Source organism: Oreochromis niloticus, linkage group LG22, assembly GCF_001858045.2.
Source record: "Oreochromis niloticus isolate F11D_XX linkage group LG22, O_niloticus_UMD_NMBU, whole genome shotgun sequence".
NCBI classification, from domain to species: domain Eukaryota; kingdom Metazoa; phylum Chordata; class Actinopteri; order Cichliformes; family Cichlidae; genus Oreochromis; species Oreochromis niloticus.
Window position 1 is genome coordinate 15,857,284 of NC_031985.2, and position 14,151 is coordinate 15,871,434.

At 39.8% G+C, this 14,151-nt stretch overlaps 2 protein-coding genes and 2 non-coding genes across 5 annotated transcripts; all 4 read right to left on the reverse strand.

Moving 5' to 3' along the window:
* Positions 1–29: 29 nt before the first annotated feature.
* rps5 (ribosomal protein S5) lies at positions 30–3,217 on the reverse strand. Its single transcript, XM_003452424.4, has 6 exons — positions 3,073–3,217; positions 2,127–2,230; positions 1,674–1,883; positions 1,181–1,309; positions 273–371; positions 30–146 (listed from the first exon to the last, which is right to left on the reverse strand). Coding segments are annotated over exons 1-6 (612 nt in total). The 5' UTR covers positions 3,074–3,217; the 3' UTR covers positions 30–77.
* LOC112843651 (small nucleolar RNA SNORA3/SNORA45 family) lies at positions 449–580 on the reverse strand. The gene has a single exon (XR_003216119.1). It is a non-coding gene; the product is annotated as a small nucleolar RNA SNORA3/SNORA45 family (small nucleolar RNA).
* On the reverse strand, positions 1,956–2,088 carry LOC112843652 (small nucleolar RNA SNORA3/SNORA45 family). The gene has a single exon (XR_003216120.1). It is a non-coding gene; the product is annotated as a small nucleolar RNA SNORA3/SNORA45 family (small nucleolar RNA).
* Positions 3,218–4,480: 1,263 nt separating the features above from the next.
* Positions 4,481–13,776, reverse strand: ppt2b (palmitoyl-protein thioesterase 2b). Of its 2 annotated transcripts, none has more exons than XM_003452470.5 (8): positions 13,318–13,769; positions 11,781–11,934; positions 9,663–9,758; positions 9,057–9,164; positions 8,843–8,926; positions 8,499–8,583; positions 8,131–8,185; positions 4,481–7,549 (listed from the first exon to the last, which is right to left on the reverse strand). In XM_003452470.5, the coding sequence occupies exons 1-8, from the start codon at positions 13,564–13,566 to the stop codon at positions 7,406–7,408; spliced, it is 975 nt and encodes a 324-aa protein (XP_003452518.2). In that variant the 5' UTR covers positions 13,567–13,769; the 3' UTR covers positions 4,481–7,405. The 2 variants fall into 2 exon arrangements, with proteins under 2 accessions (XP_003452518.2, XP_019206559.1); XM_019351014.2 differs by having other exon boundaries at positions 7,411–7,549; positions 8,815–8,926; positions 13,318–13,776.
* Positions 13,777–14,151: the final 375 nt, after the last annotated feature.

Sequence of the window (14,151 nt, forward strand, 5' to 3'; positions counted from 1 at the left end):
TTATGTGGCATCCAATAAAACACTCAAACTCAACAGAAATTTCTTGATTTATTTGTTTTGTTAGAAAGTGAACATGTTTAACGGTTGGACTTGGCAACTCTCTCCAACTCGTCCTTCTTCTTGATGGCATAAGAGTTAGATGAACCCTGCAAAGAGGGAGAAACTTAAGTTTAACACGCCTTGAAACAGTTTCTCGTATGTGTCAGCTCTGATCACTAAAAAGGTTCCAACATAATTGGCAGGATGTAATCAGAGTCCACTAAGTCTGTTACCTTAGCTGCATTGATCAGCTCATCAGCCAGGCACTCAGCGATGGTCTTGATGTTCCTGAAAGCAGCTTCTCTTGCTCCCGTGCACAGCAGCCAGATGGCCTGCAAGACGAGACGGAGCACACGTTAGTGAGGTGAGACAGGCTAAACTCCAGAGACATGAACATGGGCCAGCGGTGAAATGTATCTGAGTTGGTGATTGGCTGGGCCACGACAGACTACAGCCAATGAATAAGCAAAGACTTTTAATCTACGAGCACTCTAGCACACCAAGACAACAGAAAATGTCCAGGCGTGACTCTAGCCTCGCTTAACACATGAAATACACAAATACATGAAAAAAAATGGAACCTTTTCTAGATTATTTACATGCTAAAACTGATGAAGATGGTGTTGGACGAAGAGGTTCTCCTGCATAGAAGCATTTTTTTTGGTACTTCTGTCCTTTTTGACAGAAGGACACTGGCACTGATGATAATCAAGTGTTTATTTACTTACACTGGACAGGCTATTAATGAAATTGTTAAAAATAAGACTGCCACAATCTAAGAGACTAATTGCCTTTACTGTATGCTTGTGGGTCTCAAACCCTTTATGCCCAACAAGGTGAAAAAAGACTGAACCTCACAATTTCTATCAATCACTAATAGGAGGGGTTAAAATGTTCAGCTAAGTGAAGCTAAACTGAAGTTCTCAGTTTAGCTTCACTTCATATTTTCTGTTTTGATTCTTCGGCTTGAGAACCACTCTTGCATGCAGGCCTGACAGTAATAAAGGTCATGTGCAAACCAGGAAAAAACTGAACAAGCATCAAACTTTACATGCCCTAAAAGATGCATTAAAGTCATCTAGTCACATGATTAGACATCAACAATTATGTGGAGGTAGAAACAAAAATGTGCGTTTGTTACCTGGTTGACTCTGCGGAGTGGTGACACGTCCACAGCCTGCCTCCTGACGGTACCAGCACGACCAATACGGGTGGAGTCCTCACGGGGTCCACTGTTGATAATGGCATTGACCAGGACCTGCAGGGGGTTCTGGGAACAAAAGGTTAAGATTAACTCTGGACCCTTGTCTGCTCGGCAACAACCACTGCAAAATTTACTAAAAATAATAAATAATCTAGCAACTGTCTAAAAAAAATTGTTTTCAATGCTGAAATACTGTCTTAAAACCCAGATTAAATACGATAACGTTAGGATTCAACTTTTAAACATTTTCTCAGCACACTGTGTCTAAATAAAGTTTATATTTTAGTTATTATTGAAAACCACAGTAAGATCCTGTTTTCTGTAATCTTCAATAGTGTTTTTCATAGCATAAGGAACCATTTATTTTCTGTAGTTATAATTAACACTCTCTTTAATAGTGACACACACTATAGCAGTGCTATGAAAGTACCTCTCCAGTCAGCAGGTGGATGATCTCGAAGGCATGCTTGACGATGCGAACGGTCATCAGCTTCTTGCCGTTGTTGCGGCCGTGCATCATCATGGAGTTGGTCAGACGCTCCACAATGGGGCACTGAGCCTTGCGGAAACGCTTGGCGGCATAACGTCCTCCAGAGTGTGGCAGGTACTTGGCGTACTTCTCTTTCACAGCAATATAATCCTGCAGCGAAGAATGACATCTTTAAGCATCATTTTCTGTTTTAAGTTGAAAAACAGCATCGTTAAAGGCAGATATTGTATCTGAGCCGGTGATTGACTGGGCCACATTAGACTACAGCCAATGAATAAGCAAAGACTTTTCCTCTGCGAGCACTGTAGCACACCTGGACAACAGGTGAGTGTCCAGGCGTGACTCTAGCCTCGCTTAACAGCACAACAGTGAATCTTTCACAGTGCCGCTCACCTGCAGGGAGATGTCGTTGATCTGGACATCATCGGTGCTCCACTTGCCGAAGAGCTTGATCTCTGGGGTCTCAGCCACAGCGGGGGCAGTCTCCCAATCGGTCACTGAGGAAACACCACAATATTACTGGCACATTGTTTTAAAAATTATAATTTCAGGACAAATGACAGATTCGTGTTTTTTTCCTACATTTACACGTAAGAGTTCGGGTTTGTGAAGGTGGACCTTACTGCAATGCCAAATCTGTGTCCTCTATCTATTACTATTATTTCTATGTGATATATGTCTTATTAATAGAACTTTATTTAACGGATCTGTGTATAATGAATGACCTGAAGACTACTGTAGCTTGACTGAGCCGCTACTCAATGTTACGTTCAAACAAAATGACGTTATCTTTCCAGCAAAAAGCAGAAAACCCCACGATTTGACACTAATACGAAGCACATTTATTCATATAAATAGGAGACTGAGTGAATGTTTGGTCAGATTTAACAAAGTAAAGACAGTCACAAGTACAGCGAGGCCGGAGGTGAAGCCTGCATCACGCTAACACTAGCAAACTTACGCCACAGCGGATTCTAAGCTTACAAACGTCTACAAACAGGCGTAGGTGTGCGTTTAAATTCAGCATCTGTTAATTAGTGGGGAAGAAATTAAGGTTAACCTAGATATTTTTAGTGAATTAGTGTTCTGAATTTGACATCTATCGGAGCCGCTAATCAACGTGCAGAATCCACATGTGCTACAGAGCTAGCCGCATGCTAACGCTCAGCGCTGTTGTGCTGGTACGGAAACATTCGGAGGGAATAAAAACGCAATTTCGACAAAACTGAAGTGTTCTGTACGAATTTCCAGGACAATGGAAATCCACAGTGATTTTGGATACGCGTCCGTCCCTTTTTCACGATTTATGAAGCAAGTAAAAAGTAAATTTTTCACTCACTTGTGTCTGCCGTTCTGTACCACACTTCTCTGAGACGGAAAAGGGCCTTTTCGGGGCGCCGTGTACAGATATCCGGTCCGGCGTTTGGCTGCTTCCGGCGTACAAAGGCTTATGGGAAACGTAGTCTTTTTTTTTATGTCATTGAACACAACAAACTCAATGTATGCCAACAAACCAAACAGGATACATTAATAAAGCTGCTGCTGGCCTTTTAACTTTCACAATAACTGTAAAAACAGTTATATTACATCATATTTAATATTATTTAGTTTTAGTTCTTTTTCTGTTTAAAAATATGTTTTAAATTAATTTCGATTGATTCAGTAGTGTACTCTAGAATATTCTTCAGCTAGTGATCACTACATTTATATTTTGTATTTTTCTCAGTAAAATGGGAAATTATATATATGTATATATACATTTATGTGTGTGTGAGTGAGAAAGACTACAAAAATACATTTTGTAGTCTAACAAACTGGAAAAGTCGGTATTTGGTATGACCACCTTTATTCTTCATCTCAGCCTGAATCCCTTTTAGACCAGCTTTCCTGTCATTTCTTTAGGTAGTCTTCAGGAATATTTCTCCAGGCTTCTTGAAGGCTCTTCTTTGGATGTTGCTGCCTTTGTTTTCTGTCAGGAGAATCCCACACTGTTTCAATGTTGAGGTCCAAACTCTGGGGAGGCCAGTCCATGACTGATAATGTTCCACTGTGTGTGCTGTTTTTTGTTTTTTGTTTTGTTTTTTTAACAGGTATGCTTTTAATGCATTGGCAGTTTGTTTGGGATCATTGACATGCTGAAAAATGAAGCTCTTGACAATCAGATGGACAATCAAAATTTGACCATACTGTTCTGTATTCATATTCAATCAATTTTGACAAGATTCCCAATACCACTGTCTGAAAAGCAGCCCGAGACCATGACAGAGCCTCCACTGGCTTTACACTTTGCTTTAAACACTCATTGCAGTACCTCTCTCCTGACCTCCTCCATACAGATAACAATTTGAATCCAAAAGAAATTTAAATTGTTTTTTTTACTGACTCATCTGTTATGTGCGAGAACAACAGTGGTTCATCCAGTAAATTTTGTGCATTTTTGTGCTTGAATGACTCACAGGTCAGGATTAAGCATCTTAACAAACAAAAAAACAAAAACATTCTTCTGGAAATGATCAGGTACAAGGACTGGATTGGAAATTAGTCAAAAAGCAGCCGATGTCCAAAGAAAAGCTCTGAAAGTCCTTCAGAAAGCCTGGAGAACTATTGTTCAAGAGCATTTTAAAATTTACAATAAAGTCTGGCTCCTTGGAAGCAAAATGTATGGAAAAAAATCATCTGGTTTACAAGACCAGTTTTGGCTTTAATTATGTGTGTTGTTAACTGACAGGACAAAGCACAAACACAAATAATGCTCAAAACTGTCTTTTATTGAAGACCTGACAGCATTTGACACCTGTTCATTTATAACACAAACACGGTAGAAACTGTTAAAATAGTACTTTATGTTTTAGGCTTTAAAAAAAGTGTCCATATCCACATTTATTATTTGTTTAATAGGAAAACTGAACAGAGTGGGACATCCCTTCTATCCACGTCTGATGCAGTTAGGTCAGCTCTGGCTTTGCACGAGCATACATGAACAACAGATGCAATAACATTAACATAGTAGCTTAAACGCAGATAAAACCATCCCCATCTTGACAACATCCCTTCTCTTTACAATGTGCAATGCATACGTAACCCTTTAAGTTCCCTTCCTGTTTTAGCTTACAAATACACGCTCCCCTTTTTGTCCTTTTGAGAAATATAAGAACGACAAGCATAAATTAAAAGTGTTACAAATGAATCCCTTGAACAACAGAGGAAAAGGAACATGAAGGTTGCTAAAATGCCTGAGATATCTAAATGTGATGGGAGGTTCGGTGGACCAGTAAACACTAACATATCACTGCCACTCTCTAGTCTTATTGAGCCCAATGCCACCCCTCCCTATCATTGTTTTTAGCACCGTCACTAAAGGCAGTGTGTCGTAGCACTTTGGTAATGGGCATGAAATACTGAGGCATGTAGAGGGGAAAAAATTAAGGCTTCATCTACAAAAGCGATGGAGTAAAGCTCCAAAGCACTGCACGATATTTACAATAAACTGATGATAAGATCGGAGGCTCACTCTGAATTAGACAACGATGGAGGAATGAAAAACGTATAAATGACTCAACGCGAGTCTCAACATGTAGACGACTTAACGTCGCTTAGGCACTGTCGTGTTTGTGTGGCGGCTTTGAGGTATGTTTGATGGAGCAGACGCACACTGTTTGATACACTGCATGCTTTTAAAGTGATAAACTAATATTTTTCTTCAAATAAAAAGCAGCATGCTGCCAACTTTGCTGATACAGCAACACTGGTTAGCTCAGCTGGACAACCACAGCTCACTTACCTCAAAGCCCGCATTAAAACTGGAGGTTTGCCATGAAACAGGCAGGAAGAACGTAACAACAAACTGGACTCACACCTGTAAATAAAATTCAACATATCCTTAATCCTCTGCTACGATGACTGCTAGCACTCTTGTCCCTTGTAATGGTACAATGAAAAATTGTTGGAGTGCTCCTTTAAAGTCAGGAAAGCAGCTAAAACCTCTTTCTGGACGTTTCTGACATCCATCAGCAAACAGGCAGCACTGTGCTGGATTTCTCAAAAAGCAACAATGTGGTTTTTTAAATAAATATGTGAAGGAGAAGTGTAACATTTTGGGAAATGTGCTTTTTTTCCCCCTTTATGAATCAAGACTTGGTCAAGATAATGCTACAGGTTAGATTATGGTAAAGGTTTCTCCAGAAAATCTTATCCTTTCAAGCAGTTTGAAAAGATGTATGGAAATCCCTGATCCCTGTACTGATACAACCCATCCGAACAAGACGTGCACGACAAGCCGAAACTACACCGCAGACAGTATAAAACATGGACGTATCTCCAGGGTTGGATAAATTAATTCAGTTCTGAAGCTTTTTATTGTTTAAAAATGTTTAGTTTTTATTAGTTTCAATCTATGTAGACATCCACAGTCTCAGTAAACATGTCCGCCATCATCATGTCCTCTATTTTTTTGTTTCGTTTTAGTTCATTAGTTTTATTAATACGTAGTTTTAATTTTTAGTTTAGTTTTAGTTATAACAACCTTAGGAACGTCCATCTTTCATATCATCTACGTATGACGGTGAGGGCCGGACTCACGTCGTTCGCAAAGGTGACATCAGCGGGAAAAAATGGAGAGCGTTAGCTCAATATAGCAGCTGAAAGCCACTAGCCTGGATCTGTGTTAACATTAAAAATTAATTAATGAATTGCATTAAATCTGCCTACCAGCACCTTTAAGCCCACTGAATAACATGTTAAATGTTTTTTTTTTTTTGTTAATGCACTCAAAAATCTAATTGTGATGGTGATATTTTTGTGGTTTTAAAATGCTGGCAACATTATGTTGATAGCTGGACTCCAGGAAATATCTGCAGATTAACCATTCCTCCAAATGTTTCTTACATTTATAGAGTACATATTATTTATTAAAGCAATCTGCAGTGTGATACTTTCTACTCTCCTTAACCTCATTTTTATTTTGTATTCTTTTTGTTTTTGTGTTTTTTTTTAAATCAGTCTATGTGTGAAATCTCACAGCATAAGGTCCTCAGTAGGCACCTGTGATACTTTTACCACTTTTACTTTAGCTATGATGTTTAATTACTGCAGACTGAACTATTTCGTAGTCTTTATCCTGCTGTTATAACACAATAACTTTAATATAAATCAATAAAGTATCCATCTATTGATCTGTCAATCATGACTGTAGCCTTCCTGCAGTACCTTCTTAGCCCACTAGAAGTCGCCACTAATAGTTGCCAATGTCATTTTACACTTACTTTACTCATACGGATAAAATAAACAAGTTAGTGAGTGAAGTTAAAAGTGCTGGTTTTGTCCTCGTCACACACAAGCAGGCTAGATGTTTCCCTTTATTTCCATTATTTGTGCAAAGCTAAGCTAACCTGCTTCTGGTGTAGCCTAACATGTATTCTACACATAAAAGAGAGAGAGGTAACAAAATTTTTTCCCTAATGTTAAACTTTCTCCTTAAATGTTAAATAAGACGAAAATGAAATACGGTTTAAAATAAATCCTGACATCACCAAATGATCTTTCACAGCTGTAATCCCCCCAAAATATCAGCTCATGTCCTACAGAAGACACTATAACCGAGGCTGTAGAGGTCGACCGTTTTTGTGTTTTTCTGTGTGTACGTCTGCATGTGTGTGCTGTGAAGTGGTTTTGTGCTACACCAGCCACTTCTCCATGCATGTGTGGAACACGGTCTCGTTGGAGTGCCACCAGACGTGCTGAACGCCGGGAACAGAGCAGAGGATCAGATCTCCGCGAGCCGCCAGCGTCTTCAGCCCGAAAACATCTCTCAAGTACAGCTGGAAAAAGAAAACAGAGCACGAGGGAGTCATTAATAAATCTACCACCTCAGATTTTTGGTGTGGTTGTGCATGTATTTTTCTATTCTTTAGAAACAAAGCACATGCCTTGCTCTGGGAGGGGCACCTCCATAAATGAGACATAGATAAAAGATGGCTCTGCTTTATGACAGACCCATTAACGTGTCAAAGACGTCAGAACAAAGATGTTTTTTTCTTTGTTTTGTTTTTGTGTTTAACTGAAAAAAATTTCAGTTTCTGACGATTTAGTCTGGTAAGAATCATGGTTTCTCCTTTTTATATTTTATATATTTATTGATCTTTAGATCTCTTCCACAGCGTGTCTTCCCCTCATCTCAGCTGGTCACGGTTCCTAAGCCTAATTTTACCGAAAGTTTTTTCCTCTTAAAAGGGAGTTTTTCCTTCCCACTGTTGCCAAGTGTTCGCTTTTTGTCTGATTGTTGGGCGCCTTCAGAGGACTGTTATTGTGAATTAGTGCTATATAACTTATACCGAATTGAATTAAATGACCTGAACACAGACAGAAATAAATGAAAAAACGTTTTCTGACTTTCACTCACATCTTGGTGCTGCATTTCAACAACCGTCTCGTTGTCGTCATAAAATCCAAACTGGCTGTAAAGACATGAAAGCAGTGTGTGAGCATCACATGAGAGTCATCCGATCATCCACAGTTACACGAAGCACATGTTACATGTCATTGACAGATGTGACATAAACTGAAGTCACATTAAAGCAGTAAATATGATGCAGCCTTCTTTAATCTGAAGTCTTGAAGAACACCAGAATGACTTTAAATACATTGAAATTTTATAAACATAATCTAAATTCATGAGGTGCAACTTTCACAAAGTCCAAAAATCTTTTAAAGACATCCATGTGTGTGAGATTTCAGGAAGATAGATTTAGAGTCAGAGGATGATGTCACCTCGACTGCCAGGGCGTGATGACTCCATCGTCGGGTCCTCCAATCAGTACCAGCTTTTTGATTTTGAGGAAGTTCTTCTTCCATTCTGCAGATGGGAAATAAAACACACCTCATGGCTACTGTGCACTTTAACTGAGTCATTTTGATATAAGTAATTACTCGTTACACTGAGTAATTTTTGATAATTGTTGTGGTTGGGGCTCAGCGATCTGAGGTTTTGTGAAAGGATGATTTAGAGAGTAAAAGTCAGAAATGATCGACCTTTTATTGCCTCCAAACTTGTGATAGGGAGTCATGAGATAAACACATCACTCACAGGTGGATAGATGTGTTCTTTTTCTGACCTGTTGAATTTGGGTTGGATCTCTCACTGTTGAGCAAAGCCAGATAATCACTGCTGTTCACATAGAGGTCTCTGTGGTGGGGGTCTGCAGACAGGTGAAAAGCAAACGGGATGTCAAACCGCTCGCTTATGATTTTAAACCCCGAAAAGCCAGGAAATAAAAGAAATTTGATGACTTCAAAATCTGTTAGAAAAAAGTAATTCTGGAGCCTCACCGTTCCAATAGTTGCAGATGGATATCATCTGACCTAATGCAGTGTAACACAAGTGGTAGAGGTTTGACTTCACAAACTGAGGGAAGAGGTACTTTAAGTAGTCTGTGTCTGAGGGGAAAGAAAGACGAGCGAGAATGATGACCAAGTCAGAGAATAAATCAGTCCACAGCACGATGAAGTATTTCTGCAGTGTTTCCCTTCACATTGCTTCACAGCTTTCTGCTAACTGTGTCAGTCTGCTGACTGATACTGGAAATAGCTGCGAGCTCTGGCTTGTCACCAGAGCAGCAAGAGTGGTATGAAGCAGTAAGGCTTTGAGCTAAAGCTCTCTTAAAAAACAATAACTCGTCCACTCTGAGGTTCCCTATAAAAACAGGTCCAACAACATCAGTCTTACTGACTCATTGTTGGGTTTTTACTCCCTAATTTACGGTTTTGCTGATAATTATCAGGCAGCTTCTCATCCTGAGATCATGAGAGTTTTCATTTTACAGCTGCCAGATGTTAACACTGGTTCACTAACAAGGTTTTAGTAGATTCTCAACAGAGAAATATTGACTGCATTTAAAACACGCTGCTGAACTAAGCTCTCCATGTTGGACCCACCTCCGTACTGCCCGGCTTGAGGTGAGGACAGGGAGATGAAGGAGTGGACGTTGTGGTCAGAGAGAGTGGAGAGGATCCCTCTGCAAACCAGACCGCCTGTAAGAACATCAACAAAGACACAGGTGATGTGTGTGCAGCTTTTCAGAGAGCAACTCCACCTCCCAACCTTCTCACTGAATGTTATATAACCCACTTAGATAAAAAAGTGCCTCACAGGGCAGTGACAGACAGATAACTGGTCAGCTGACTGAGTATGTCAATTTCCCAGCGCTCAAAGGTTTTATATCCAGTTATTTTGATTGCAAAATCCATTTTTGATCATTAATTCGTCAAACAAACCTGAACAGCGTCAGCAAACCACCTCAAATTTTTTTTGACAGGCTAATTCAACTCGGGAAGTCAAAATCTCTTTGCATATCAACACATCTGTTTAGCAGAGAAACATCTGTTCTCTCGTGTTAACACACACACGTTTTAACCTTGTATCATTGTGACGTTTAAAAACTCTAATGACACCTTTATTGTTGTTTATTGTGCATTTCACTGCATCTAGTAAGTTATTTTTAGTCTGTTTTATTTCACTTTGCTGAATTTATTGAGCCATTTTACTTTATAGAGACACTCTATTGTGTTACAGTCAGCTTTTTACATCAGGTTCTACTGTACTTTATTTAGAATTTTAGTTTAAGTATGTTTACATAAGCTCCTTTTGTGGACTTTATTTAAGCTGACTTGAATGTTGTGACCATTTGTGCTAGAGTCAAAATTTAAACAGTTTCAGAAAGAAGAGGAGATGGGTTTTACAGGGATATTTGGTGCATCGCAGTAGCACAAAGCAATAATAAGGTGCTGCTGTCTGAACACAGGCAGAAATAAATTAACTCTTCACTAGTCTGAGGAAGAGCAGCTTTTCCTCTGTAGAAATGTGAAAATTAAAAATAAATCAATATTAATAATTTAATTAATAAATAAAGTTTGAAGTTGAGCTTTTTGATTTTTCAGTTCTTGGGGTGAAATCTTGTGTGATATCAGGTTTTACTCCCGTCCACAGTTTTTGTTTTCACAACCGGTTTATTTGAAATATTCAACACATTGCACAGTTTGATTTAGAACCCGTCTCACCAACAAAATCCAATAATCACATTTTTCGGACACAAATCTTAACATCGTGGTTAACCGGACAGAGCTTCTACCAGTGAAACTCCGTCTGGTGTCCAGAGATTCTTTAAAGAACTGATGTCCTATCCCCATCCTCCATTTGCCACCAGCCAGGAGTTTGAACATCGTCTGTGATTTCTCAGTGAACATCTGATTGGGCTCAATTGTCTTGGTGGATGTGTTTCAGTCGAAGTCTGGAGAACCCGTCTTCCCAGTTAGTCCACCAGGTGATGCGTGTTATTTCTAGCGTCAATTAGTTTTAATGAGCGTGGATTGGCTTATCCTATTCAGACATGGAGGGGGCTCGCCCAGGGCAGGTCGCACAACCATTCACACCCAGATTCAGGGGAATTCAAACTCGAGCTAGCAGTACATTAGTCAGTGTGGCGCTAAGTCTTTGTGTCATTTCCTCTCACAAAGATGCTCAAATTCTGAAATACTCGAACGAGGTGTAGAAGCTACTTTTGGTTCGCCACAGCAGGTAGGTCCACATGTTTGAGACACCTTTCCTTACACAATCCCAAAGAAATGTGCGTCTCCTCCCAGGATCGAATGTGTAAACCACTACTCCATTGAGCCACTCATGCGACGGTGACAAGTAAACATTCCACAATCAAGATAATCCTTTTCTCATAAAGACAAACTATTTTATCAAGAAGCACACAGACTAAGTCCATGTTTTCTTTTTGGTGTGCTTTCTTTTCACAGAAACATGCTGAGTGAAGAGAATCTCGTTTGCATTACTTGTTCCTTGGGGGGAAATTTACATTGCAATACAATATGGCGTTGCGTGATAGGAATTTCCAGCAGCTGACTGAAGCAGAAATCCTAAAGCAAACAGATCATCAAACACTCTTCCTGAAAATAAACCTTCACAGCTAACAGTGTCGCTCTGATGTCTCCCTCAGCGAGATTGACAGAGAAACCATGGACACATAACTGCAATTTGCACTCGCTCACCTTGAGAGTAGCAGATAAAGTGGACTCCGTCTGCTGCGTTTTGCATTATTGGGTAGATAGCTGCCTTGAATCCCTCCACCTGTTTCCACATGGGCTCCAAGCTCGCGCCCCTGTCAAACAGGTCGATGACGGTCACGTTCGTCCCTGGATGAGACTGCAGGAGAGGGAAGGAGGAGATGGTTTCGCATCATTTAACAGGAAAAACTCACAGGAAGCACAGCGTCTAAGCAATTTGTCATATTATAGCGCTGAACAGCTACAAGAATCAGCAATGCGCCCTCAGTGACTTCAGATGCCGGTGCTGTCAGTTATCCTTGGGGATGTTTAAGCTTCTGAATCACTGAACTGCTGCTGAAGCACAAATTAACTAAAGCAGAAAAAACAAGGCCTCAGATCCGCTTTCGGTATTTTAAGCTAACCACAAAGGTCTCTTTTGTGGTTTCCAGAAAAAATAAATAAAGAGGAACTTAATGTTGGTTTTAACCTCTTAAACCTCTCCTGACATGTCCACAGAAACTCCAGAAATACCAACACACAAGTCACATCAGCCAGGTATGGAAGCTTGTTCCCCGACACAGAAAAAAAAAAATTATCTCAAAATCTTAACTTCTTAACTTCAAACTTCTCAGAAAATTACTCAAAATTGAGAAAATTATTTGAAAATCAGTTGAAATTTTGAGATAACTAGATAACGCTTTTTTCTGAGGCAGAAACAAGCATACATAGCCAGATCATCTGGTGAGAGTTTGACAGTTTCTATAGGTGTATGTCTGTGAGGAGGTTGAAGTAGAAGATTAGTAGTAATTAATAACTTTATCATTGTGAGTACTGAGAGACTTCAAGATGCTTTAGTGTATCTATTATAAAGAACATTCTTTTTCTTCTACACTCGCAGTCCAGAACAGGTTTATTTCAGTTAACTAAACCTCAATAATTAAAACTAGGCATGAGAAATTTAACAGAAACAAAAATACAACTTGGTAAAGTAACTGACAGGATATTATGCACTTACAAAAAGTCGCTAAAATAAAGTTAAAAGCTTTAGTCTTTGTCATTTTCTCCCCATCTGTGAGCACAGCCAGCCTGAGGAGACTGTTTTTAACATAATTAATCTTACCCCAGACATATGCACCCATATTATAGCACCAAATTAACAATAAAACTCATAAAAATTACAGGAAAACCAAACACAGCTCTGGAAAGTAACTTAATGATAGTAATAATACAGTAATAATACAACTCTGATCAGAATGGTGTTATATTACAGCACAAAAACTTCTCTATAATGAGCCCTTTAATTGTATGATTGCTGCTTTATTTCTACATCAATAAAGCAGAAAGTACTTCATATTAAATGACTAAATAATGTATTACCCTTACCATAAAGCTCGCTAACAGCAGATGCATATTGCACGGGTCGGGTCCACGTTTTGCTGATAAACATGTGGTGATATAATCTGTAAGGCCTGCAGGATTTACTGTACAATACACCTTAACTATCCCCTGAATCAGCTTCTCCGTTAGCCCCGACACTCACCTCGTTAATGAACCGCTGTAAGTTTATAAAATCCCCTGAGCTGTCGAACAAACCGTGCACGATAATCACCGGCTTGTACCCGACCACCGAAGCCCAGAGATATGCACCGAGCAGCGGCCACAGCAGCCCGGCTGCCCCGCTGCTGCTTCTCCTCCTCCTTCTCCTCAAGCTGGCACAACCGAAACCCTTCATCACAACTTCAAGTAATAAAGGCGAGAAGAGGTGGTGAAAAAAACCCCATAAAAGCATAAAACTGTTGGGTTTTTTGCTAATGTGCCATTATTCTGGGTCCAGTTGTGCTCCTTTAGACGATGCTATTTCACGGCCAGCGCTTCTCCGTGAGAGTGCTCAAAACACTCCAGGAAAAGCAGAAACACTCCACAGCTGCTCCCTGCTTTTTGTTTTCGTTTGTTCCGGTTTTAAATTACAGGTGAAGCGGCCGCTTCTGGCGTCATTTCCTGCTTCCGCTCGTCCAATCAGCGGGAAGCAGAGCGCTGCTCCACAGGGTCACGCGCAGATACAACATAAACAGTTACAGTTACACCGTGACGCAACTATGTAACATAACAAGCTTTGTTTACTCTTTAATGTGAAGCTTTAACCGTGTCTCTCTGATTTTTTTTTCAAATTCATTTAATGCAGGGCTTTGTAACTCAAATATTTTAATACTTTTAACACAGTGTCTTTATTTGTTGCTGCTGTTATAATAAAAATGCAAATACGGTCTTCTGCTCCTTGTCAGCCATAAGCATATCGGGTTAGTTAGCCAGCAGCTGCTTGTCTGTCTAGAACTCAAGGTCCCACAGGACCTCAGCCCTGTTGTTTTCAACCACC